This window comes from Fusarium mangiferae, assembly GCF_900044065.1.
Source record: "Fusarium mangiferae strain MRC7560 genome assembly, contig: FMAN_scaffold031, whole genome shotgun sequence".
Lineage (NCBI taxonomy): Eukaryota > Fungi > Ascomycota > Sordariomycetes > Hypocreales > Nectriaceae > Fusarium > Fusarium mangiferae.
This window is the reverse complement of record NW_024573951.1, coordinates 18,380-44,855: the sequence shown is the minus strand read 5'-3', so window position 1 is coordinate 44,855 and position 26,476 is coordinate 18,380. Positions and strand designations below refer to the sequence as shown.

Sequence of the window (26,476 nt, the reverse complement as noted above, 5' to 3'; positions counted from 1 at the left end):
ATCACTAGATGCATCGTTGTGGTTGAATTTTGACAAAATAAAATGCCTCTGTCGACTGCCCGCGCGAATTCCACTAAGACCACCAAGGACCCAAGCCTGGGGGGAGCCCGATTCGCATGTCCTATTGGCAAGTTTACTGGCAATTTATAAAATTTTGGAGGTCTATAGGCAAAAGGCTCTAAATATTTGTCACTTGTAGCCCTAACCAGGACCCCTTCGGCGTGTTTTTTGACTGCAATTTTTCGTCTTTTTGTGATCATTTCTATTTTAAAGTTTAAGATTTGTTGGTGCACATACTTGTTTGGTGCACATGCTTATCATGTATGTTCAAAGAAAATCTATCTACATAGGTCATTAATTATGAATTGATAACCGCCTGCTTGCGAGAGCCTTAATATCAAGTCCTTCGAACTTTTATATGCCGAAATTCCATCCTTTCTACCATTTGTTATTCATTATTAAATAGTAAGGAGTCGTTAGATACGGAGCCATATAAGTTGTAAAGAGACGCCTGGTTATTCAACCACTGCGCTTTCCCACCAACAATCTAGCCTCAGCCGAAGCAGACTCGCTAGATTAGTAGAGCCGTCAGATTGTACAGCTCCATCGTCCAAGTCGCGAAGAATGCTGTCAATGTAATTTCCGGCGGCACTTAGATGTAAAATCTGGCAAATAGCGTTGTGAACAGCAAGAAGCCGAGCGGATGGGGGATCGATGGTTCGCTCGGGAGTGAGAAAGAAAGTACGATTGACTGGGAAAATAGGGTTCCTGAATGGCTGGCGGAGGGTTGAATCGATCCGGTAGCTATGGGGCTGGTTCGTAGGCTCAAAGAAAACTTTGAAGTTGCCAAACTGCCGATGTAAATCAATTTTCAGAGTGAGAGCGTTCCGAGAACGATCAATATCTGGGCCTTCGATAAGGTGCACGATATCGTGATCAAACATATCAAGTATTGCCAATGCCGTTTCCTTGGATTTATTCTAGGACACATATTAGCTTGAATTGTACAATTGGAAATTTACCTACCAGCTCAGGGTTTCCTGTCGTAGTCATCAATGAGTGAGGAAGTATATGTGCGACTTCCAATTCCGCAAATGATCCGGGTTCCTGTTCTTTGAGTAATTGTCCTTGATCATCTGAAGCATAGTCATATCCGCTCTCTTCAATACGGCGCTCAGCTTCTTTCATATCGAAATCGCGAGATATTACGCAACGATGTCGGTCACGAACTAGGCAGTCGCGTCTAAGTGACGCCACTCGTTCCACCGACCCGACAATAGGACGCGTGCTCGTGATTCGGGAGCTTGCTGCGGGCGATGGTTGGGGCGTCTTGCTTCCAGCAGCCTTGACTAGAGTCTGATGAATATTGAAGTCGAATGCTAGCGAAAAAGACGACTTACGTGGAAGGAAGAAGTTGTCGACCAGGAAATCTGCAAAGGCGTTCAAGGCCAAACGAATCTCCTCTTCCACCATTTCATCATCGAGATCGATAACTCCATCTATCGTAATATCTACTGCCCTAAGGAATGCATGCAAGAAGTTGGATTTGGATTGATCTGATCGAGCATGTTCGTACGTTAGACGAACCAGCCTAGGTCGGTTATACGGCTTTTCAGTCGACAAGGGCTCGAAGTGCTCGATAACGAGGCGGAGAACACCAGCCCCCTTATCAAGTTCATCTGGGTTGAACGAAGGACTTGCGCCAGTAGAAAAGTCAATGAATCCCTCTAGTGATGATTGGTGTCGGTGATGAGGTGCAGAAGAACCCATAATTCTTTTGGCTGAAGTTAAGAAGATGGGCAATTATGAAGAATTCAAGATCACGAGCTGATGGGTTGCCTAATTTTATTTTGTGGGGAGATCTTACATAATTGATATTACCTGGAGGGTATCCAGTCATGTACGTTGGTCGACTCCACTATTACCACCAATCATATGTAGTGTCCACCAGGTGTTTAAGTAGCAATCATCTACACTGTCCTCAATTCCCTGTCCTAACCCGTAGCGTGATGGCCAACGACAGCTAATAAAATGCACGCGTAAATTGGAGACTGTAGTGTTTCTGAGAATACAGGATGCTCAATTAAAATTTACTCACCTACAAAACCATGCATAACGTATTGTATACAGGGTTAACGAGCTGAAAAGAAAGAAAAAGAGAAGGGGCGAAAAAAAAGGCTGAGAATTCGAGAGAGATATCATCAGACGCAGTTACGGCCTTTCTGCCTCAGGCAAAATCTAGGCGTTATTTCTGCTGACCCTTTTGAGGTGTGACAGCCAACAGCAACGTTGTCATGTGACTTATGACCATTGATTGTTGGTTGGCGTTCAATTTTGACGCGTCTCGAGCTTTTTAATTGAACATTCTACAATAACAATCGACATCCCTCTTCATTCCGGATCGCGCGCTACGTTGATCTTACGTAAAAACAAGACTGCATTTTACTGTGCTAACACACCGCCACAGCGCGACCGTAAAGCCGTAGCTGGACGGCTAGCTATCACCTCAAACGGTTGTTGCACTCCCAAGACTCAGCAGCCACACTTACTGACCTACGTCCTCGCACGCTCCTCGGAATGGCACCTACAGAATTTCTGCAACAATTTGAAAAGATCGAAGAGGTAGTTGCTCGATATGCTTTCAAGCTATCAAGCGTCAGATCTCCGGCTGAAATTTACAAAGAGAAGACGGTCGAAATCCGGGGGCGCATCGCTCAATTATGGACAAGCTTGGAACTAGCCCCAGCGCCAGGAAAATCAAGCCTCCAAGACAGTATCGTGAAGTTAGGGGGCCAATTAAAAGAGCTGGAAATAAAATACGAGGCTGGCGTGCAGGACGAGGAGAAGGCGTATAACCGGGCGTTACAAGAAATTGCAGACGCGCTCCGCTACGAACTCTTGGAAATTATTGGGCCTACGAAAATAGAGTCGTATCTACGAAGCATCTCGAGCGAGAATTCTGACCGGCAAGACTCAAACAATGCGGCTGCTACTTGTCAGCCACAGGATGCAACTCTCCAAGCGATCGGCGCCAAAGAGGCATGCGTACCTAAAGGAATGCCCAAAAACAGGCACACAAGTCCGACGACCACTCCCGTAAGCGTAAGCGCGCGATCCATCACCCATATTCATGCTTGCCTACTGACTGTCATAGTGCAAACGAAGGAGAACATCGCCAGAATCCATGGGAAGGAAACGACGTCAGGTTGGGAAAGATGACCCTCGTACCAAACTTGGCAATTCTCTTGTCTCTTGTCCAGCTGTGAGGTCTTCGCGAAGAGGAACACGGCATAGCCACAGGCGACATGGCGACAAGAGATCGACCACGGACGAAGACTTTGAGGGCATCACAAACCCGGATGCCGGCAGCATCTATCTCGCATTTTGGGAAAAGTCCAAGGACTGGTTCGCTGTACTCCTACTTCCGATGCAAGATCTCGAAAGCGTCGGCATTTCGGGTTCGATAGAAAGTCTTGGCTTAGCAGAGGTTCTCCCTAGGTGCTACTGCGATAAGCAAGATGGCTTTTCCTGAGCGGAGGGATTTAACGACGGCGAGCCTCTGGTCATGGAGCGAGAGTTCCCCGTAATGTACTTTGATGGCCAAGACTTTCCCGCCAAGAGCGCCGTCGGCTGGGTCTCTGCAAGAGATTTGAGGCAGTTCGATGCGAACAACAAGAACTCACTTGTTCCTCACATACGGTCGGTTCGCAAGTTTCTTAAGACTCGGGCAGAAAGACGTTCGCCAGAACGAGAAGTAGACAGGTCAAAGTCTGAGGCACCTGACGCGACAGAACCGTCATCAATAGAGGCAAACAGCTATCCGCCCACGCCTCTGAAAGGTGAATTGGTAATATGCTCCCTTGATGGACTGGATCGCTTACTATGTACAGTTCCTCTTCAACATCACAGTCCTCAGATGGCAGCTCCTGACCAGGATCAAGAGGAACCCAGTTCTCTACCCGCAACTCAGCCAGTATCACCCTTGGATCCCGCCGCCCTGCATGACCCCCCCATTCAACAACAATCGTTACCCGATCTTCGTAGCGATGAGGGACAACAGCATCGACTGAACCTGGAAGACATTGCAACATCTTCTCATGGGCCGGGACGACAGCTTGATGAAACTTGTGACATCTTTGAGCCTAGAAGCACTGCCGCACTTCCAAATACGACACAAGAAGGTTGTCAGGACGCTGGTTTGTTAAGACCGCATTGCAATGAGAGGGCAAACAGGACCGCTACCCCTGAGAAAAATATGGGAGCTGGGTTATTTGGATTATCTGTGTCAGGGCAAGCCTCTGACGTTGCTATATGCCCACCGCATCCGCCTTCAAGAGAGTTGCTTCCTATGAACCTAATGTCAAATCCACTTAAAACGCCAGAAATCTATGCAACAGAGCCTTTTCCATCAAGTTCATCTATCCCATACGCTTCATCAACAGACTCTGCGCAACCGGCCCTGCTCTGCGCTCTGGAGCAACAAGCCCAAGTCGAGATGGGTCGTCCTCACAGCAATCGACCCATCATCGATGCTGCAAATTCAACAACAGAAGAGCGACAACAAGCACAACAAGCTCCAAGCGTGGTTCAGAGCAACAATGACGCATTGGACGCCGTTGGCGGTACGCCATGTAATGCGGACCACTCACGTCTAAGTCAAATAAGAGCTCCGTATAACTTCGAAGCCTCCAGAACTACTATTGTATTGCCACCGATCAGCTCCATGCTTATGCAGGGAGTGAACAGTCCTCCGTCGCACGAACCACCCGGTCAAACGCCAACTCTGAATAATCAGCCGTCTTCTTTTCCCGCTCGATTGTCTCCGTTAGCCGTCAATGCAGCATCACCGCCGTCACTATCACCGTCACTCTGTACTCGACCATTGACAACCAAACTTGCCAGTAAATCGCCAGATGTTCAAGAATCGTTCAATCAAATATCAACTGCCCAATATGCACCTGCTCTTCCCGCTCAGGTCCAGAGCGATGACTCGTTCCATACTCGAGGGTCATCTGCCAGCATATCAACTGAGCAGCGTCGCTTAAACAGCCCTGGAGCACCAACATCTGACTCGCATGATGGATGTAATGCACAGACTTCCTGCGAGCTCGAAGTCACTCGCCCAAAGGGTGCCTGGTACAAGAAACTTCCTGAGGATCTGATCGCATGTTTAGAAAAGTATCAGCATGATAACAACCTCAGTCTTGGAACCGATGGGCTACGGATACAGCCTGGCAAATACGTATGTCCTTTCTGTATCGAGTCTAAGAGGAAGCTCTATAAGCGCCCTAGTCATTTCTCCAACCACTTAGCAAGCCACTGGGCTGCTCTTAAGAAGAAGCATTGAAAAGGTGGCCGATATTTGTATTCACTTCAACTGTGATATTGGGTTATTGTGTTTCTTAGCGATAGAAGATTGACAGGAAGAGAAGGATCGATCTAGGTTGCGAGGTACCCTTAAGAAATGCCCCAGATGATCCAGGAAGGGTTCGGCAAACTAGAGAACAATTACACCAAGACAGATCCGATGGCGGTCCGACACCTGAATCAGACCTACAGCTGTTTGATCGACTGCTTGGGTGATCCGCTATGTGATATGATGCTTCTACTGGCATTGACATTCGGTGCTTGCACGGTGACGCCGCACATCGACGAGCGGGGAAGCGAATTCTATCCGGCCAGGAAAAGGAAGGAATCAGATATACTGGCGGCAACGATGGTTATACGAATACTCTGGTTCAAGATGAAAGAAGCATTTCTATGGGAGGATACTGATGAGAAAGTGTTATCCGTCGCTAAGATGACGCGAGAGATTGGTAAGTAGAGCCAGTGTGGGGCAAGCCAGAATGAACCGGCTGACCGTTTTCTCTTATATTTATCACGCTGTAGAGAACATAGGTTTCAACAATCATGGGTTGCTGAAGTTTGGGTGGGTGGAATACAAGAAGAACACTGGTAACTGTCGTCGGACGCCGCAAACAACAGAGATGCAGCTCAGGTCCATGGAGGAGCTCTATGAGGACCGCAAGTGCTTCATATCCTTGGTGTTTGGAAGTGACGATGAGGTTTGGGTGGCTCGGTGTTACTCGATCATTCGAGATAGACGTCTAGCGTGCACGGATCAGAATATGTGCATTGCGTCGCATTGTTCGCAGCAACCATTGTAGTAGGCCGTCGACGCAAACAATGGTCTCAGGGCTGACCGGTCGTTAAGGGCATCTCCGAAAGTGCTACAAGCATATCACGTCGTGCTTGATCCAGAGTTTCATCCCGGCGAGTGCATCGCATCCAGTTAGTCAATAGCTCTTTCTTTCCCGCAGGCGCGCTAGTATCAAATGAGGATCTTTGCTTATGCAACCGGTCGCTCGTCCGAAACCAGTTTCTGGGTAAACTCTCTGACAAAATCTGGAACTGCTTGCAGAAACTGGTTGATAGTTTGCGATGCATTCCGCAATGATTGCTGATCATCTGTGCTTACGATGAGCCAGGATCGCTGGATGTCATTAGCTTTCCAACTCTGAAAGATCAAATTACCCCGGACGTCATCGCGTAGCCATCGCTTTCCCATCGTACACGTAGCGTTGATCTCCCGGTTATGTGATTTTTCAGATGCCGAGATAGGATATCGTGGCTTGCAGACGGCAACTCACAATACTTACACTCCGTTCTATATTGAAGGGCTAGGTATAGGTGCGGAGCGGACCTATCTGCTTGCTTTGGTAGCTCATCTGAATCAGGAAATTGCAGGGAAATGACAAGTAGATTGCGCTTTTGTCGATGCTTTTTGGATATGCCATGTTTCTCTTTGAGGTGACATCCGACGCGATCATCGTCTGTCTTCAAGGCAAAACCACAAGGCATGCAAATGATAGCTTGGTGTGAGATATCATAATAAAGCTCCAGTCTCCTAAGCGTCTGTACTTGGCTGGGCGTAATATTTTGCTGGTGAAGTAGGCTTCTAGAGGATGCCTGGAAAGATATGCTAAGACGTTAGGACACTTAAAGGTTTTCTAGGATGGATGTGAATGCAGAGATTATCAGTAGAAGAAAGGAGACGCAGCAGTCTAGAAAGGGTTATGATTAAGGTCAGCTAATTCCAGAGTCTGCCTGTGATTGGTGCTTTGCCTCGTAACAATGGTTTCAGCATGGGTGGCACGGATCACCATGCCATGTAACCGGCCCCGTTTCGCGATCTGGTAAACACGAGCTGGACAGAAACGGGGCTCGTTACGGGTTCTGAAAATCCATGTTAGTTCCCATAGTTTTGATTGGCCTAAAATTGGTAACGGGCCCCGTTACCGACTAGAATACTTGGTAGGTATCTACTCCTCATTCATTCCTACCCAAGATATCCTTCGAACCTAGAATTCGAGCTGGTCCCTCACGGAGAGTACTGTGAATGGTGTCAAGCATAACGGGTGCTGTAACGGACATGGCAGGCATGGCTGTTCCGATCCAGACTGGAACGGTGACTAAAGCACCAAGCCCCGTTAGAGTTCCCAAACCAATACCCAAAGCTAGACAGGCGCCATTGACGCCCCATCCCACGGCAGGCAATGTTACAGCGAGACTAGTGGCTTTCGCAATTCTGTTGGAGTACTTGGGATCAAGTACATTTGCGACGCCGTTCAGCATGTTGGCAGGTGCTGCTGGGAGATTCATCTCCACAAGTTCTTTGCCCTTGTGCTTTTCTCCCTTCACTCGCAACGGGTGCAGACTGGCTGGGAAGTGCAATGGTTCTCTGATATGTATGGTGTACCATGAAGGGATCAGAAGATGAAATACCACCTTCCGCCCAGCACTTGACTCCTCAATCAATGTTTTTCTGATATCCTGCATGAAACGACAAATTGTGTCCAGATTGTCGGCCTTGGCGCAAAATTCGGCGGGCAGACGATTTTTCCCCAGCAATCGATGAAATGCGCCGTACCAGTTGGTGTCAGGATGAAAGACAAAGAATCGATGCATATGCCGCTCTCTGGGATCGATATCCGATATGCTCTTCAAGATGAAGTCGTAAACTGGCCTCGCAAATCCATCCGGGCCAGAGGCGCCCGATACAGTGATGGTGTTGGCGTCGCCAAGATGATTGCAGATGATATTAAGAGCTTCTATAGCTCGCTCTGCTTGTGCAATCTGTATACAGGACACCGTTTGCATCCATCTGCCGTAGTAGTTAAGATGGTCCACAAGTGATTTTCCAATGACGTGAATGCCGTGAATTTCTCTGGAAACCTTATCCGTGGCGTCCGAGATAGACTCTGTCATAGGTGGGAGGAGACTTCGCAGTTGTTTGATATTTAAGGCTCCTGTTGATACACTCGGTTGAATAGTAGGCGAAACGCTTTTCCGAACAGTCAAAGCAAACGTTTCGATATTCAAGGCTTCAACTAATACACTTGGTTGAGCCGCAGAAGCAATGCTCTTTTTGGTAGTTGGAGCGCCGTTCTTGTACAGGCTATAAAACCGGGCCGCTGCGATGATCTTTTTGAACGGGCTGCTAAGAATATCACCTACCCCTTCAATAAAAACAACAGGATCATTAATGGCACCCCTAGCGATTCTGGAAATAAAATCGCTAGGAAACCTGACAAATGTATCCTGACATATTTTCAGAAGAGCTTCCTCATAAGGCAGGTGAGGGTACATTTCCTTTGCAAGGTAGCGAAGCTCGACATCATTAGCCCCATAAGCCAATCCAGGAGTTAATAGTGAAGACATGGTAAGTGAAAAAAGAGCAGAAGGTTCTTGGGTTGATAAAACAGAGTTGGAAAGTACTTTGCCCGAGTCAAGGTGATGCGAGTGGTTCGTTGAAGACAAGTGGGATTTGTCCACTTTGACTTCTTGACCCCATAAGGTAAGACTTAGCCTTAAAGATTGGGCTGATTTCAATTAAAAGGAGGGGGAATGGGCCAAAAAAGTCTAGTCTTTTTTTTTTTTCTTTTGTCAATCGTGGGTAATATGTGAAGGGCAATGCGAGCTTATGTAGAAAAAGCTGATTTGTTGGTTATGACCAGTTCCTCACACCCAAATGTATTTAATGCGCTGTGAGAGGGCGTAGTTTCAGTTGGTGATTGCTGTGTTGGTTGCAGCGTAATGGTTGCGCACTGAGGCTAAAACTGGGGCCTGACCTATCACGCATTTATTATCAGCAAGGTTGTGACACACTGATGTTTTCTTCGGCCGTTGCAGAACCAATACTTGCTCGCCATGTCGTTGGCTGAATTTTTGGGCCAGGTGGACTCTTGGAAACGCGCGCGCGTAGGTGGAAATGTAAATAGAAAAGTGCACAGCCTTTTTCCAGGCATATTCAAAGGCCTATTTTCCTCGCTCTACATACTTTGCGCTGAGTGGATTTTATGTAGCTGTGATCCCCGGACATCTAAGCATGCTCGTTCCTATATACACTTCATACTATTGAACAGGTGCTGGGTCTCACGTGCAAGCAGGGATACTTTAAGATTACAGCCGAAATGGTAAAACCTCTCAGGGGCAGAGTTCAACAGAACACAACATGAATACACCAATTCACATCAATGAACCGAATACACGTAATGTCTGACACCAGTTCTATGGGCAAAACGAAACTTACCTTGTTTAGGATATCGTTATGGAGCCTACCAGGATACCGTCCGGCCCAAGCCATGATAGACGATCAGCGTATCGACCTGCCCCTGTTTATACTCAGTACAGCTAGCTGTTTCAGAAAAAGCTGTGGGGTCAAAAAGGATACCGTCCGGTTCAAGCCCTCCTTTCATTGGTTTGAGCTCTAGACCAAGCGACCAGGGTGTAACGATATTTCGTAAGCAGCCTCTGAGCTCAGACCATGCATTCGTCTCGACACCGAGTTAGATGCTTTCTTTTCCCGTGTTTTTTTAGCCAACGACGAACAAAAAATGGCTCTACGGAGATTGATCAATTAATTGCTTTATTCTCTTTTGGTGTATATACATATCGCTAGATGCAGCATTGTGGCTGAATTTTGACAAAATAAAATGCCTCTGTCGACTGCCCGCGCGAATTCCACTAAGACCACCAAGGACCCAAGCCTGGGGGGAGCCCGATTCGCATGTCCTATATATATATATGGGAATTTGGGGTAAAAAGATGAGGATTCTGATTGGTGCAGAAGTGGAAATGCCGCGCATTTCTGGTCTACATTCTTGAGTAGGGCTCCAATCAGAATCGGGGTGCAAGCGCCTAAGTGAGCTGCAGTAAAAATAGCTGGTCCGCACACAGACTATGATCAGCCAAGCATATCTGACCACGTCATGCCATCTCGAGAACATTAACTCCAATCGGATGGCGCGTGTACGACAACCGGGAACCAACAGTCGAGATAAGACACAACACATCCGGTATCACCTGACTTACACTCTCCAAAGTTCATTGCGTCTCCCTGTCCATTCTAGCCCTCTCAGTCTTTCCCAAAATCTGACTGTACGGTAACATTTTGTTAGTCAGTGAGTTCATTTGCTTTCTCCCACAGGATTAAGTCGATAATCGCCTACTCAAGCTTGCATTATCCCCTAAGCTCTAAGCGGGGTAAGCGGGATCGGAACAACAAACAAACTTAGGGCCATGACACCAAGTCAAGATGCTGCCCAGCTCCCTATTTAGCATCTACCAGCAATACAAGGAAGACACCGACTCAGTGGCTTCTTGGCTTGCTTCGACAGCAAAGGCCTGCGGATACCCTTCAGATTTACTCACACCTACCGGCATCCAGACAAAGGGAACAGGCCGCTTAAAAGGAAAGGCCAGAAGGGATGCCAAGAAGCAGAATACCTACGTTCCAACTCCTCTACACACTATTCCGAAGTACGTCATTGCTGTCAAGGACTTTATCCCTCTGGCTGAATTCATTTTCGCTTCGAAACCACTTATCTCAGTCCCTCCGTCCTTCGCCGAAACTCTCGACCGAGTCATATATGTGCGGGCCAAGTTTGGCGCTCAACTGATCGACCATGGGATGAAGCCAAGTACCAAATCGGATTCCACTCATTCCTTCTTCGTTGGGATTCTGGAAAGGGTTAGAGATGTCCTCAGGCCTCGTATGCCTGCTGGAACTAAATCTTTTCAATCCTTTGAAGACTTGGGTAATCGTTTCAGTGGTCTCAAAGTCTACGAATCCTCCCCAGAGTTGCTAGATGTCCCTGATATCGAGCGTCCCAAGAACGCACAAGGAGATGACACCATTTACGAGGCCGAACCTCAGACATCGCTTGAAGATGCTTTAGTAGCGTACACAATCATGGTGAACGATCTCAACCAGATTAGGTCCTACATCGAATGGATTTGGTCCAATTACCGAGACGGATATTTTGACCTCGCCAACGCTGCTGTTGCCACGAATACTGGGATTAATCTGGCACGCAATCTTATTGACCAAGTCCTACCAATTTTCAAGGACCATGGTGGTGCCTGCACTATTTTGGAGAAGTTCTCCTTTATCTGTGCCAGGCGGGATGGATTCTCAGAGGATGATATTCTTTCATGGGGCCCAGCTGGTAAAAACGAAGATATTTATGAGGTTGCGGACAAAACCTACCTAAATGCCTGTCTATTGCTTGATGGTTTGGCTAGGGTTCTACCTCCAAACCATTTGCCGATCTACAAAGAAGGCATGTTCGGAATGTACGATCCCCAGAGTGATCGAACGTCCAAGAAAGGTCAAGCAAAATTCAAGGAGGATCAGATCATCCTATCCGAATTCTTCACCGAGGCCGTCACGCTCGCTCGTCTCGTTCCTAACTACCCAGTTGAGGACGAGTTCATTCGAGGAATCCGGGAGTTAGACACGACTGGAAACATACCGTTTCACCTTGTATACGCTACCCAAATCCTCTTAGACGTTCATCACATCATCAGAGATCGCGCATCCAATGCACTAGACAGCCTACTCAAGCACACCACTGTGATGGACGATGAGCTTAGCAGCCATATCGAGTTTCACGAGAATTTGAAAATCGAAAACTGGCCTGCTTCGAATGAGCGCGCTCTCCGCGAGTTTAAACACTCCTTGAAATGGTTCGTTCAGGATCCAGTCTTTCTTGCCAAGCAAAGAATCTCGCAGAGGGCTGGAAGCCTAGCCATGGAATCTGAAAGACATCGTATACTCGCCCACTCGCCTATACTCTGCGGGCTTGTGCTATACCACTTTCGAGCTAAGATGTATAATTTTGGTATTGCCATCACGAACGCCTGGGGCTCAATCACGTACCCTGCACATCTGTACAATGCCCTTCGAAATGAAGGCCTTCTCAACGGACATTGGACAGATATGGATGCTGTCCAAACGTTGCTAGGAGACTCCAACTTATTCGTTGGTGAACGACCGGAAAATAGGTACGGCTACCTAAAACACTTTCTTCTGCAAATGGGCTACTCTGCTTCAACTTTCGCTGTTGGTGGAAGCGGACTACTGCGGCGGCCTGGGAGACACCACGACCTGGCCTCTCGTGGCGGGCCACATGGCATTAAGGACGGTGCCCCAGTATCATGTATGTTTGTTGAAAGATATGTAAGAGGATTAGGTCAGATTGACCTGTCGCCCGAGCATGTTGACCAGATCATCTCGCGCAGTAGGTTCCAGGAAGAAGGATCAGAGAAAAACAACACTCTCATGCTTACTCTAATCGATGACCGAGACGAGCTGAGGAAGAAGCGTCAGCCCAAACAGCGTAAGAAGATGACTGGAGAAGCCCAGTGGCCTCCAGGCGAGCTTTTGAGGTCTCTGGTTTTGGCCTTGGGAGCAGAAACCTTGGAGTTTTCATTTCCATACTTGCTCATGCATAGGTGGTGTTGGAAGTTCTTGCGTCATGTCAAAGAGGCCTGTGATTTCACCTTGAAGCAGCTGTACACTACCTCTTACATCGAGAAAGAGATCGAACTACCGTTTGTTGTGGGTTACATATTCATGGCTGCAAGCGATGACCAAGAGAGAAGGGGGGAGTTTTTGATGCGGGCTGCTGCCAAGGTGCTCAATGTCATGATTGAAGGTGGGGCAGGGGAATTGGTGCTTGGAGTCGTGCGCAACGCTTATGGGTTTCAAGTTGAGTTTGCTACTGAGGATGACTCTGACAACAGTGGCAGTGCAGATAGTCAGTAGCTATAGCGTATCTTTCAGTTGCTTGAACAACCTCCATGTCTGGCGCCCAGTTGTGGGGTTCTGATGTTGTCTTGCCTCCAAGATAGGATGATACGTACCTTCGTCTCGTATCGGTATACCGAAGCATTTGTGTGCGATATGACGTCTAATCTGCACAGCGGAAGAGAAATCGTGCCACTGTCTCTTTCGCTTGGCCATAGGTGTATTTGTCCGATGGTGCCATTCCAATCTGATGAAGGAAGCCATTCAATTGCGCCATTCCTCTTTATATCTCAATCACTAGCTTTCTTTTAGGAACTTGAATCATAATATTTATTTAGAAAGCACTAGTAGGGCGAATGATATTTGATTTCGTCATTAGCAGACGTCACTGTGCCGGTGGCCTCGGTGATTGGATGGTAACGGTTCCATAACTTTCGGCGAGCCATGTCACAGCGACTGGGATTGTCTCTTCCGTTCCTTCGTCGGCGTCTTCTGCAGTTACTTTCTTTTCGCTGTTCAGTTCTGGAATAGAAAACCTGACTAAATGTGGTCTCGAAGCCAGCCTCGTCGGTTTTATTTTTGGGCTATGATAAGCTTGTCGCGGTGTTTAGGCTGAAGAAGTGGTCCCTCAGAACCTTCCCACTAGCAGAGTGGAGACCGCAGTACTTACAAGATGAGCCTTCTTGTACTGTAAGGTATGGGTGAGGTTGTGATCCATTAAGTCTGGGGGCCAAGATGTCTGGATCTGGGAGGTTCAATGAGTATAGGAGGGGCTTGAGGCCATGCCGAGCAGATCTGGTAATGCCGTGCTTTTTGCCCGGATGCTCCGATGCACGTTTAGGACTCAAAGCAAAACCGCATTTTGTACATATAATAGCTGCTTCCGGCAAATTGAAATAAAGGCTAAGCCTTTCAAGCTTCTGCAGTGTTGCCGGGGGGTAAAGTAGAATGGCTATGTTGCCTATGAATTGAGGTACTGGCCATTATGACTAAACATATGTAAATATGATAGACAGGATGGAATGGCGGAGATAGGGTAGATACTATACGAAGATGATAAACACGTGAGTTTCAATATACAATGGTAATGAATGTTGTTGTTTAGGTCTGCAGTCAAGCTGTTAAACTTGACAAGGGTCAGCCGACGGGAACGCGACGCGTTTCGTGTTTTAGGTTTTCTAATTTTATGAGTGCGGTACGAGAAACGCAATGCGTTTCCATCGGGGAAAATATGGGGCGAAAATGCTAGACGGTGATTGGTTAAAAATAGGAAACGCAATGCGTTTCTGCTGATAATTCTTGAGTAGGCTGTCGACGCAAACAATAATTGTCAGGGTGAGATGTGAATGACGATTGTATTTCAATCAACAACGAGACCATCTAGTAGTATGATTTACCCTCCCTATAGCACTTTACGCGAAAGGACGCGTCGCGCTCTGGATAAACCCCTGTTCTGATCAGCAATACTATTCCTATATGTGGAGCAATGTCAAATCAACTCTACACCCTGGCCATAATCAACCCTACGTGGTTTATAGTGGGTCAATAAAATCAACTCTACTAGAGTTGATTTGGGACTGTAGTACTAGGATTTTACAAATTCAAGTCTGTCCCTTATAAAGTGGAGTCAATTAAATTAATTGTACGACAGTTGATTTTGGCCTGCGGTACTAGGTTTCTTGCTTGAGTTTGGCTATATCCTCACCACTTCAAGAGTACTGCTTGACTCCACGAAACTCTATCATTAATCCAAGCGCCATATTGACTTTCTCGATAAAGTCATTACAGTCCTGACATACCGCACGAGAAGCAAGAATTATCCCTTTCTGAAGTCTCTCAGGGGGTTGTACTTTTTGAAGCTCGTTAAGCGTATCTTGGTGCTCGCAGTCACTTTGCGACGTATCAAGAGATAAGCTTGACATTCCAAAGTCATCCACAGCCAAATCTTGGGGAAGAAATACATGTTTGCTTACAAAGTAAGCCGTCAATTGCTTCTCTGCGTGGCATGCCTTAAACTGCCCGGGTCTGCCTTGATCTTTTTCATCCGCAGGTAGGTGGTGGCCAACGATTCGACAGAGGCGAAGGACCTCATCTGTCCATGTTCTTCCCTCAATCTGAACATTAAGTTCCGGGTCTGACTGGTGCTTCCAACCACTCATCGCAGCCACGGGCGGGAAACCAGGCCCGCCAATGGTATCACCTCTGAAGAGGATGCCAATGGTCTTATGTCTGTTGGGTACGTCAAAGTTGGCAAGTAAAGAAATGATACTCCCCCCATCACGTAAGGTTGTAAGGGCGAACCCGTTGAGATGTGACAAGGTCTCTGTGTTCCGACTTTCTACCTCTCCAGCCTCATCAGAGAGCTCCCGAACGATTGCCATACGGTCCTGATTTCTTTTGTGCGTCACCTCCTTATAAACCTGATCCTTGCCGCCAGACCGGTCGTATCGTTCTTCGCTATTCCCCCAAGTATCTGCAGCAAAGTCGATAGCGCGTAACGATTTCCCTTCTCGCATGCATGTAATGGACTTATCAGCTCCGTGGGAAAGCAAGCACTTCACATTTTCCAAGCGTCCCCAGATCGCAGCTTCCATTAGCGGCGTTCGTCCGTCAACCGTTCTCACATTCGGATCAGCACCAAAGTCAAGGAGCAATTTGACCATTTCTGGATACATCTCACAAGCAGCCATATGTAGTGCAGTTTCCCCGGACGTTATGGTTCTCTCTTTCTCTGTTCGAGTGGTCTCGTGGTTTCCATCCGGGTCGTCTTTGAGAATGTTCTGACTAGCATCACCATCGTCAATAGTGGGATGACGATAAGTGAAAGCCTGCACGCCATGGAGAAAAATGTCCTTCTCCTGAGATGTTTCAAGATAGGAGCGAACTGTCTCTAATCCACCTGTAATCATCTCGGAGACAGTTAATTTCAGTCTGTTGACGCGAATAGGTTCAAGGTCGAGGCCGCCTAGCTCGGCTTCCTCCTGTGCCTCAGTCCACTTGCGTCGGTCACTTACGTCCACCTTAGGTGCAGGCTCGAACTGCGCAAAGTACGCGGCGGGGTCGGCTCCTGCACGCACGTACAAACCCCTGCTCCTGTCGATTTCATAGAGACCATCGGAAGGGAAACAAATCGTGTAAGTCTCACAGGACTCGCAATGGGGTACGCGGCGATGTTTAGCGTGGTAGTTCCCATCAAAACCATGTCGATGGATCTTGTCGCAGTGTGGGCAGCGGATGTACATAGAAGAGCTGTCCCACCACACAGTGTTGGCCTTATATTTTGGCATGCCTATCATAAAATGAGTGATACAAGGTTTGGACATTCGAAAAATAAGTTTAAAACTGAATGTAGACGGGTTGTGTTAACAGGTAATACTCGTGACAAATTGAAGTAATACGAAAGCGGGGTTCTTCGGCCATTTTGAATCCATTGCGTCATGGGTCTGGAGCGTTAGCCAGTCGCGGCTCCAAGGAATTTCCGAAAACCAAGCGACTCAAGGCTCAGTGTCTTGGTTATATACTATTTATGGCTTGTACTGTCGTTCTGGAAGGATGTTCAAGCAAATGCATGGGATAAGACGATTTATGTGCTGTGCTAATCTCTAAGCGTCGCCAGGGTTCTATAGTAAGCCCCTGTTCCGATCGGCACTACTATTCTCGTATATTAAACAATGTCAAATCAACTCTACACCCTGGCAATAATCAACCCAACTAGGTCCGAAGTGGGTCAATAAAACCAACTCTACTAGAGTTGATTTGGTCATTAGTTACTAGGGTTATTTCATTCTGTTCGACATTATAATCATCAGGCTACTGGCCACGGAGTTCTGAAGGCCATATATCTGAAGACAGTCGGGGTCGCCGGAATAGTTAATATTCTATGGCAAGAGTGTATAGCAGACAACAAGAAGGGTTAATAGACCCCTTTCCATATTTCTACGATGCGGTCGCGAAACCTGCGCCCACCAATAAGAAGGGGTATCATCCACACTCAATTAAAAAGTCAGCTGGGAGGTCGATACCATATCACTTTTCGGTAAAAGAGGACTTACAAGGGCATGAACGAGAACTTTCTCTTTTACTGAAATTGGAACTCATAATAGGGATGTAGAAATACTTGGACAATTCTCGTCAGCTAATGTCAAACGACTAGTTTCACCGAGATCAGTGATGGCACCAGTCCGCTAATAAGAAGTATCTGAAAAATAAAACAAACTGAGCAGTCGTATGTTCGTGCATATTTATTTAAGTTTATGTCGCTAGGAACGACGTCCCGGCCGCAATAAGATGCACGACCGCAAAGTACGAGGCGTTTCATATCCAGTCACACGAACCTCGTGATAATATGGGACAGCTTTTCTGCGCTAGCCAAATTAGGGAATCGTCACGCCCTCTAAAACCTACACTAATCCATAAGAGGAAATCGTCAAGGTCTAGCGGTGACGATATTGTTTCTTGAGTTTAGCAAGCAGCTACAACAGGCATATAGATCTAATTATTAAAAAAAATATGCCTTCATGTTTTCCAAGGGCTAAGCTTCTGGAAAGAGTTATATAGGATAAAGAATCTTGGCTGTGGTCTTGAAAATCTAAATGATGGTTCCCTCTTGGATTGTCTTATTTGCGGCTTAGCAACCCAATCACTCTGCGCTATTGTAACCATCGCATCATCAAGGAGTAGCAAACTTGTGAGTAGACCATTTCTTCTCACTGTTGCTTTTATCAAGTTATTGTGATATCCTTCGTTTTGTTCAATCACGCTTAAAGGATACAAGATGGAACGCATCTCCAACCGTGATTCCATGGGCTTGACCTGCCTGAAGGATGAACTGCTGCTCGTTCCTGACGACAAATACTATAATATAAATATTTAATTTTATATTAAATTATTGCATCTTTATTTTATAGTTCAAAAAGTAATAAATTATTTTATATAACTCCTGCTCAAATTATTACTTTGATTTTTAATATATAATACTTTACTCTAAAATATGTTAAACCCTGCTATTACTATGTCAGTTAAAATAAGATAGAATTAGACTAATTAATTTATCCATAAAACTACCAAGTAAAAGAATTGCTGTAAATACATAAAAAGGGAAAATAGACATATTAGCTTAGCTTCTTTATGTATTTTACTCTTGTGTTTACGCTTTTACCCGTCAAGCCCTTGCAACTATGATCCATATGCCTTCTCAAGTTGCACGGGCGAGAAAATGTCTTTCCACAGGCGTCGCATACTGGACGAGTCATATCAATTCCCAACCTGGAAGCTTCCGCCGGATGGTGAACCTTTATATGCTCTTCCAACTCTCGTGTGTATGGATGTCCCTTGAAACACAAGTGGCACACTTCGGGCCTCAAAATGTGGCGAAGATCGCGACTGAAGTAAAAACAGGTTAGCCTTTGTTCCTATGATGGCTTCTAAAATATACCTCAGAGTTCGAAGCGGTGACTTCTTCCCCCTAGTAGCCTTTCCCTTTTGCGCCAGTGATGATTCGTTTATAGGGATTGATGGAGAGGATGTTGAAAGTGTTGCAGAAGATAAAGGTGAATATTGATGGGCAGAACTGGAAGAAGATATATTGTTCCGCATGTCATTCAGCTCTGGCGAGTGCCATAGGGCGAGGGATCGTGTGATGCAAGGGGAAATGATAGTGCTCTCGAAGCCAGGTGATAGCGATGAGCGACTTGAAAATGTTACATGATCCATGCTATTTTGTGACGAACCAAGCACATCAGATACAATCAGCTCATCAAAGGTAGTCGGACAGTCTGTGTTTGGGAAAGAACTGTTATCTGTTCGGCTCGTTACGTCGGCTAGAAAGTCAGGGTATGCTCCATCAGGTGGGTACTCATCGCATGCCATAGCGAGACCCAATAGTGGATCTCCCATAGTCAATGCCGTGTCGTCTGCTGGTTGGTATGAGTTAAAGAGGGAGAGGTCCATCTCAGGAGGTATAGACCCAAAAGGATCATTCAGGTCCATACTTAGCAACATATCCTCGTTGAGCAGGTTGTACAGCCACTCAGCGTCCATTGTGAGTATAGACTTGCTAGCCCTTAATTCGAGAGCTTATTGAAATTCGTACTTATGGTAGACCGCCTTCTGCGGTTGAGGTAGAGGTTGTAAGTAAGTTGGGTGGTAGCGTTGCGTAGAATTGTGGAAGCTGTTGGGGCTGCAAAATAATTTCAAGTAATCCTCGACAGTCGTATTGGTAACTGGACGAGTGATTGGACACCTTTTAATGACATAATCCGGGTCCTCAATCTATTGAATCCAAAGCTTGAGTCAGTGAGGAAGTTCTCCATCAAGTCGCGCTCTCGCTGAGTCACGACACGTACCTGCTGAGTCGATATTCATTGCATTGAAATATAATTCTCTTTCCTCACTCTCCCGCGAAGACCGACGCGACGTATTGCTAAACATCTCTCGAATTCAGTTTCGGATCCCAAACAGAAGGTGTATAAAGGCATCGGAAGAGCCAATGAGGTTCCGTAGCAAAGTGCTACCCTCTTGGACTGTCGATGACATGATGCAAGAACCACCTCTTTGTAACCCAAAACTGAAAACTTGAGATATCCGCGATGCTCACAATCTAGTAGTCCTTTGCATAGGGTTCTACATAGCACGGTCACATTAGTGATTACTTCGTGGGTAGGAACGACAAGCAAAACCTTACCGATGTTTTGTTGAAAAAAGGCTTGTGGATAACATGATAGGTTTCCAATCTCAAAGGCATGGAATATTGGTTGTGCCTGGAAGCAGTGTTACAATGATTGACAGTTGACTATGCTTCCAGGCACGAAGGTTAAAGCTGTACAGAGACAACCTCCAATTGAAGCATGCTGAAGAAAAGGGATGAAGAAGGAAAATGATAGAAAAGGAGTGCAGGGACGAAAAACAAGGCGGTTCTGCGGGGTTTTATCGGCCAAGCTTGCTGCACGGTGTTTCAAGCGAATACCTTCCACTAAAATGACGTACCCTGGTATGCACCTCTCATTGGCGGAAAGGGGAAGCCTACACATACGATTGTAGGCCCCAATTGGGCTGTCAGGCACCAATGCAGAAACGGGAGCCGAGGAGGCCTCATTCCACAGCCTGATTACAAGATACGCAGGTTTTGATCGTTGCCAACATCTCAGCTTTGACCATCTTGATCCATCAGTTTTGGACAGACGTTATTGCACTTGAGAACCCTCTAGTTTATCTATTGCTATCCTGTCGAGCCCTTTAGATGGCGACCATCGACCTAGCAGGAGACAACGCGTCTCAGTATCATCATTTCGTTCCTCAATTTCTATTGAGAAATTTTGCTCACGACTTCGAGCCCAAGGACTGTACCGAGTCTAAAGCATCAGGAGAAAGTAGAAAGAAGAAGAAGAAACAGAAGAATCGCCCTAGTCTCGACAGCGGAAAATTGAAAAGATACCCTGGCGACAAGGTTGTCAATAACGTTAACCTGCTTCAAACACCTTATGTCATTGACGAGAGTCCGGTCAAGCGAATTCTCGGATTGACAGACATGTACAGGGACAAGAATGGCGCCACTAAAAAGGAGCAGCATGAGGTAGAAGAAATGTTCAGCAAGATGGAGAACCAAGCTCAGAGAGTTTTCCGAAAAATCACTAAGGCCTTGGAAGACGGCGACAAAGTCGTATGTCTCCCAAGATCAGAAAGAGATCTCATCCGCAAATTTCTCTTTCTTCTGAAATTTCGTGGGTCCATGTTCCATAAAAGATTCTACCACGAAGCAGTTGAGGACTACTGGGCCAACGATAAAGTCATGTTCAGACAGTACATGCGAGATCATGGCTTTACACGCCCTATTCAGGTGTGGCTCGAGAGTCTCAAAACAATCATGACGCTAGAGATGGATCCGGAAAGAGAGTGGATGGACAAGATTAAACAACAGATGTACTCACATGATGCTAATTGGCTTATCATGCATGTTCAAGGGATGTACATGGCTATTTGCACACCGTCAAATCCTGATGACGAGTTCATACTTACCGATAACAGCTACAATGTTTTCGAAGGGCCCAACCACTTTGCACGGGATATACAGTCTGGGGAGGTCCATGGGGTAGCTGATGTCAACTTTCACGAATTTGCTCCGGTCTCGCCAAGATTAATGATCGTCTTGCGTCACTTCCTCTTGCCAGTTCCAGAGGAGGACCGTGACCCGGAAATTCGGGAATTGAGAGAGACTATGCGCTATACCTCCGTTGACGATACTTTTGGTGTCGACACAAAGTCTTCACTGGAAGATCTTCCCATAAGAAAGGCGAGAAACAGCTATTCAAAGATCGTCAACGGGCAGGTAATACGGGTTGAAGGGGAGCATGATTCTTACACCAAAGATGACAAATTCTATTTTAGCCTGTTTCCAGTGGGGCGAAATCATGTCAACAAACTCAACAAAATCCTCCTCGAAAACTCATCACACTGCTCTCGCATCGTGTTCGGGAGCCAGGCTTCTTTCCTGCGCTCTCTTGAATACTACATGACCGCGCCAAAGGGTATCACTGGTTGCGATGCTGACGCCATAGTTGTACAGCTACGGAAGTTGGATCAACTGATGAAGGAGATGGGCTCAAAGCGACAATCTCAATGGTTTCAATTTCCCAGTCCGCCCATGCTCAGTGGCGAGAAGCACGAGGCAAAGTTCACTGCATATCACCAGTACATGAAGAGCAGTGTGGAACATGACAGTAGCTTTCTGGCCATATATAAAGCCTTCGGTAAGTTACGAAAAAAGCGCATCTCAGTTGCAATTGCTGATATAGCGTAGCTCGTGGTGCTGGGACTTGGTTGAAAGATTGGGAACAGGCTAGCCGTATGCAACAGCTACGAATCAAAATTGATTCTTGGAGCTATCAGTACGGTGTGGATGAAATCATCCGAAACAGGAATCGCAATTTACTACTTCAGATGTACATGCTCTTGCCACCTGCGAGGTTTTGGCTCTACATGAAACGGGTACGAATTATGCTATTGAACCCAGAAAACATTTTTATCACTGTTCAGCCGTTGGTGGAACTCTTCACCAACCCAAACTTCCGAGAAGGCCCAGAGGACATTTTCAGCAAAGGTATTTAGCAATCAGTATCGTTACAGCAAGTGGCTAACGAATTGCATCGCGAGTTCACAGTTCAAACTATTGTCCGAAGAGATAGACTTAATCATCTTATATACTCCACCGTCGAGAATGATATCAACATGAAGCAGAACCCCGAGCTCGATAGATGGTGCTACGCAACATCCCGGATGGAAGCACTTGAAAGTTATTTTATTACATGGAACTTTGCCCTCAAGCTGCCTGGTACGTGAGACCTGATACCTCTTATTGACCCCGAGGATATGCAAAGTAACGATATTCAAGGCTCTATAAAAGACTGCGGTAAAAATATCTAATTATAATATACCACTAAGAGGTCGTTAAGCTGACCAAGAATTAGGAATACATGAGATTGAGAAACTCGCTGCATCTATGGAATCGTCGATTCTCAGTACCAATACCCATAAGCGACCGGAATTTGATGATCCACGATTCAGCGAAGACAACAAAGTCGAGTTGTTAACGAGGGTGATGGTGAGGCGGAAATTCAAGAAAGCAATGTCCGCTCGATTGGATGAAGGTCTGGCTGAGTCATTGAAGGCCGTTCTCTTTAAATATACATATCCAACTCCTCCGACTATGGATGACTGAAAATAGACTCCGTCAGAAGTGTATTATGTGTGCTCAGCTAATCTCTCCGTTATAGCATGGGAAACTTCAATGTGGATGGGACTTTCTATCTTCCCTGTGCTTCGTTTTGCTAAATGGTTGGATCTTAATATCTCATACCTATGTGGTTTGTGTCCCGTTTCAGGATACTATCATATTCTATACTCTATCTGAAACTGACAAGTACCAATGTTTGTCCCCGATCCTCTCACATGATCCAAAAAATTCGTAGCGAGTGCATCGTTCTCCCTCCGTTATAACATCATTCTCGTCCTTTATCGCACCAAGAGCCCGATCAACGCAGGAGCCATTCTGAATTTCGACAAGCCCTTACGTGATCGAACGTAGTCTTGAATCTGAAGTCCAATTCCCTCGGATTCGAATCAATCTAATTGACTTTATCAGAATACCATCCTTCCCTGTCACTGTTCTGCTCTCGTAAAAGTAATCGAAGGCCCCGATTCTCATACAACTATCGGATACGCCGGCATGAATCGTCCCAAATATCGCCAGCATCTGAGTTCCAACAGCAGCTACTCATGGCAAAACGCACCTCTTCCAGTCACGGAGTAACAGACCTCCAGCCCCCAGTAAAGAGTTCCCGGTATATTTCACTGATCATGCTCTCTTGACAGCCACAAAGTGCACTGTTTCGAACCTAAAGAAGATCGCTGCCGAGAAAAATTGCCAGCCTAATCAGTTGGCTCTAACTTGCGACGAAGCGCAGAGGATGAAGCCGCAACGTCCAAGCATCGTCCCTATTCCTGGACCTGCCTTAATTTCGGAGATATAAGAGAATCTTGCCGAGGTGCATTGAGCGAGTCGAGGTTTGGCCAACTCGATCACCTTGCCATCGGCAGACATCGATAAACTCAGCTTGGGCGACAGTCTATCTCTACCTAGAGCAGTTATAAATGCTGTATAACTGCTCTGGTTGGCATGGGACCGGGGCTCTGTGTATAAATGGGATTATTTGCTACTTGCTGGACCTCTGAGTTACCTGAATAGCATGATTAAAATAAATTCAAATATCATATAGAAAGTAATTCAAGAATAAAATGTTTTAAATGTAATAATATTGCCTTTGGGTGCAGAACAACTCTACTAGAGTTCCTATTGTTATTGACTACTAGGCGCTCAGGAGGTAATATCGCTTTGCGCCACCAAAGCTGGCTGCGAAGGCTGCGACGAAGGAACGAACCAGCCAATGAGAAGGTTTATCACGCACTTTTAATCAAAAAACCGGCGGGGGATCGAAAACACTGTCCCTCTTTCAGTGAAAAAGGAACTAGCAGGGGTATAAGCCAATGAGAGATATAGAATTTTCTCTTTTAGTGAAAATGGAACGGACAATAAGGATGTAGCTCAACATATCAAGACCCCGACGACGATCTTTCCTATATTCTGGGGCGGCATGCTTATACTCATACTTGCATCCAGTACTTTGTTCCGCAGGGATTGGATCTGGCATCCTTTCTGCTATCTCGAATGCCTTGGAGATAGAGGTATGAAATAAATCTACTGGCCAAAGATCTTTTCTTTCTAACAACTCTATATATGCATACGCATATTTGCTTGTCCATCCACAGTTGTGACAACAGAACCCAGTCCCATCGTTTACTCCTGCTATGAGAATTTCTGCTAGCCTTAGCCTTGCGAAACCTCTCTGCTCGTCCAGCAAACCTGTTCATTTATCCCGTCAGTTATATGCCCAAGCAATTATCGGGGCACTTACAGAATACCCTCCACGGTATAGCAGATTCAGCTTCATCCCAGGAGAGAGCAAGACAAGGACCATAATAGTCAAGTACCAATGCTCTAGTGATCTCCTTGAATGCTTGTGCATTCTGGAAGAGGTATGCCGCGGCAGTGAGAAGCATTAAATTGCCAGCTTCATCTCTAGAGTTTCGAAGCCAGGTTTCGCTTGCAAACTTTAGAACATCAACGCAATCATACTTGTCTGCAGCGACGGCAACTGCGAGGACATCGCCAGCGGCGAGGGTTCGAGGTACTTCTCTGTTCCGATGGTGAATAATGGAACAGATAATTTTTAATGCAGCAGCATTGTCATCAAGCAACGATAACTCGAATGGCCCATCGCGACCGCGCATATCATGACCCTCCTTCCAGTTTGGCCCGAGCATGACTGAGAAGGGTTTCGAGGCTGCCACCAACAACATAGAACGGACACGGAGTTTTGTCTCTTCCGGTCCGATTATCAGAAAAAGGTCGCCATCTGGAGCAATTTCGACAACTGTGTTCGTCTGGATATCTTTTGGATTTTCCATGCTGGTTTTTAATCACTTGTCGCTATTACGAGATGGCGGATTTGACAAGGCAGCCAGACCCACTGGTGTGGGTTGTTGATGGTCGTGGGTACCCCGCATTCTATGACGCTGCACCACGTCAGCATTATATAATGCAGGCTGAATTCACGTAACGTGCATGATAATGGTAAAGAATAGACACAGGGAATATCATAACGGCCTGTATCGGGCTGATACAGATGCCTAACTAAGTTCAGTGTAACAGCCCATGGCTTGGAATACTGCCAAGGTGTTTTTCTAGCCTTAGATAACAGATCTCCTCCTTCATAGGATTAGCGTAGTGTTTTGGCATTTGCAGATGGGTCCAGAGTTACAAAGGCTTTATTAATGCTTATTAGCTGGCCTGGTTGGGAAGTCTTCATCCAATGCCCTTCAAAACTTGATATGCATGTCTTATCAAAAAAACAAGCTTCAGCTGAATTCTGATACGTACGTAGTGCACTCGGTGAGCGTTAGATTGCATCACTCCTAGTCAAGTTTCAGTGGCTTGGACGAATCTATTTTTATCTCTCATTACATCATATCATTTTGTCTGTAACTATAATCTGGGTTGTTGCTTCATTACTATGGCCACTTGTCTTATAAGTATGGACTACCCTTTTCTCAGGCGGTCAGTGATTCATCGAAGCATTGAAAATGAAAGATACGGTTTTTGTTGACACTCAGCAAGGTGTATCCGACCTCGTTGACTGGATATCACTCCAGGATACGTGGCTTGGAGACATTCAACCCCCACTTTATATCGACGCCGAGGGAGAACGCCTTGGCCGGGATGGGAAGCTTTCACTCTTGACAATCTTGGTCTATCCTTCACAATTTCTGGCGCGTCCCCATATCATCGACATCCATAACCTGGGAAATCTAGCCTTCTCGACAGTCGGGGGCAGCGGAAAAAGCTTGAAGGATATTCTGGAATCATCAAAATTTATCAAGGTCTTCTTCGACGTCCGAAACGATTCAGATGCACTACATTTCCACTATAACATCAAATTGGATGGCGTTCGAGATGTTCAGCTTATGGAGAATGCTCGTAGGAGAACCACGAACTCTAGGAAGTTCTTAAGTGGCCTTGCAAAGTGTATTGAAGAATCTTTATATGGACCTGAAAGGGATCAGTGGAGGCGTAGCAAGGAGAAAGGAGAAAAGCTCTGGAACCCTCAAAAGGGAGGCTCTTACAGTGTCCTCAACATACGACCGCTTCCGGCAGAGCTTATTGAGTACTGCATCGGCGACGTTCAACACTTACCAACGTTGTTTGAAAAGTACAAGTGCGGAACAGACCGTTGGAAGGGTCTAGTCGTGAAAGAGTCACACAATCGTGTTTTG

General features: G+C 46.2%; 10 protein-coding genes across 10 annotated transcripts in view; 5 read left to right on the top strand and 5 right to left on the bottom strand.

Moving 5' to 3' along the window:
• Positions 1 to 515: 515 nt before the first annotated feature.
• FMAN_14250 (uncharacterized protein) lies at positions 516 to 1,770 on the bottom strand (the record flags this gene model as incomplete). Its single annotated transcript, XM_041826273.1, has 3 exons — positions 516 to 980; positions 1,027 to 1,349; positions 1,401 to 1,770. The coding sequence occupies 3 exons, from the start codon at positions 1,768 to 1,770 to the stop codon at positions 516 to 518; spliced, it is 1,158 nt and encodes a 385-aa protein (XP_041691468.1).
• An 807-nt stretch (positions 1,771 to 2,577) lies between these two features.
• On the top strand, positions 2,578 to 5,347 carry FMAN_14251 (uncharacterized protein; the record flags this gene model as incomplete). The annotated part of the gene is made up of 4 exons (XM_041826272.1): positions 2,578 to 3,102; positions 3,155 to 3,487; positions 3,557 to 3,839; positions 3,891 to 5,347. 4 exons carry the CDS (start codon positions 2,578 to 2,580, stop codon positions 5,345 to 5,347), a joined length of 2,598 nt encoding a protein of 865 aa, XP_041691467.1.
• A 117-nt stretch (positions 5,348 to 5,464) lies between these two features.
• On the top strand, positions 5,465 to 6,167 carry FMAN_14252 (uncharacterized protein; the record flags this gene model as incomplete). The annotated part of the gene is made up of 2 exons (XM_041826271.1): positions 5,465 to 5,816; positions 5,890 to 6,167. The coding sequence occupies 2 exons, from the start codon at positions 5,465 to 5,467 to the stop codon at positions 6,165 to 6,167; spliced, it is 630 nt and encodes a 209-aa protein (XP_041691466.1).
• A 1,162-nt stretch (positions 6,168 to 7,329) lies between these two features.
• Positions 7,330 to 8,721, bottom strand: FMAN_14253 (uncharacterized protein; the record flags this gene model as incomplete). The annotated part of the gene is made up of 1 exon (XM_041826270.1): positions 7,330 to 8,721. The coding sequence occupies one exon, from the start codon at positions 8,719 to 8,721 to the stop codon at positions 7,330 to 7,332; it is 1,392 nt and encodes a 463-aa protein (XP_041691465.1).
• A 1,876-nt stretch (positions 8,722 to 10,597) lies between these two features.
• On the top strand, positions 10,598 to 13,111 carry FMAN_14254 (uncharacterized protein; the record flags this gene model as incomplete). Its single annotated transcript, XM_041826269.1, has 1 exon — positions 10,598 to 13,111. The coding sequence occupies one exon, from the start codon at positions 10,598 to 10,600 to the stop codon at positions 13,109 to 13,111; it is 2,514 nt and encodes an 837-aa protein (XP_041691464.1).
• A 1,691-nt stretch (positions 13,112 to 14,802) lies between these two features.
• FMAN_14255 (uncharacterized protein) lies at positions 14,803 to 16,416 on the bottom strand (the record flags this gene model as incomplete). Its single annotated transcript, XM_041826268.1, has 1 exon — positions 14,803 to 16,416. The coding sequence occupies one exon, from the start codon at positions 16,414 to 16,416 to the stop codon at positions 14,803 to 14,805; it is 1,614 nt and encodes a 537-aa protein (XP_041691463.1).
• Positions 16,417 to 18,204: 1,788 nt separating this feature from the next.
• Positions 18,205 to 19,132, bottom strand: FMAN_14256 (uncharacterized protein; the record flags this gene model as incomplete). Its single annotated transcript, XM_041826265.1, has 2 exons — positions 18,205 to 18,475; positions 18,528 to 19,132. The coding sequence occupies 2 exons, from the start codon at positions 19,130 to 19,132 to the stop codon at positions 18,205 to 18,207; spliced, it is 876 nt and encodes a 291-aa protein (XP_041691462.1).
• A 1,198-nt stretch (positions 19,133 to 20,330) lies between these two features.
• On the top strand, positions 20,331 to 22,805 carry FMAN_14257 (uncharacterized protein; the record flags this gene model as incomplete). The annotated part of the gene is made up of 5 exons (XM_041826264.1): positions 20,331 to 21,837; positions 21,888 to 22,187; positions 22,248 to 22,418; positions 22,479 to 22,496; positions 22,555 to 22,805. 5 exons carry the CDS (start codon positions 20,331 to 20,333, stop codon positions 22,803 to 22,805), a joined length of 2,247 nt encoding a protein of 748 aa, XP_041691461.1.
• Positions 22,806 to 24,470: 1,665 nt separating this feature from the next.
• FMAN_14258 (uncharacterized protein) lies at positions 24,471 to 25,111 on the bottom strand (the record flags this gene model as incomplete). The annotated part of the gene is made up of 2 exons (XM_041826263.1): positions 24,471 to 24,506; positions 24,566 to 25,111. 2 exons carry the CDS (start codon positions 25,109 to 25,111, stop codon positions 24,471 to 24,473), a joined length of 582 nt encoding a protein of 193 aa, XP_041691460.1.
• A 675-nt stretch (positions 25,112 to 25,786) lies between these two features.
• The window catches only part of FMAN_14259 (uncharacterized protein), a gene marked incomplete at both ends in the record, with an annotated part of 973 nt that continues 283 nt past the window's right edge, over positions 25,787 to 26,476 (top strand). Inside the window, one exon of the mRNA XM_041826262.1 lies at positions 25,787 to 26,441. Within this exon, the coding sequence (XP_041691459.1) occupies positions 25,787 to 26,441 (655 nt within the window). The remainder of the gene's footprint in view (positions 26,442 to 26,476) is intronic.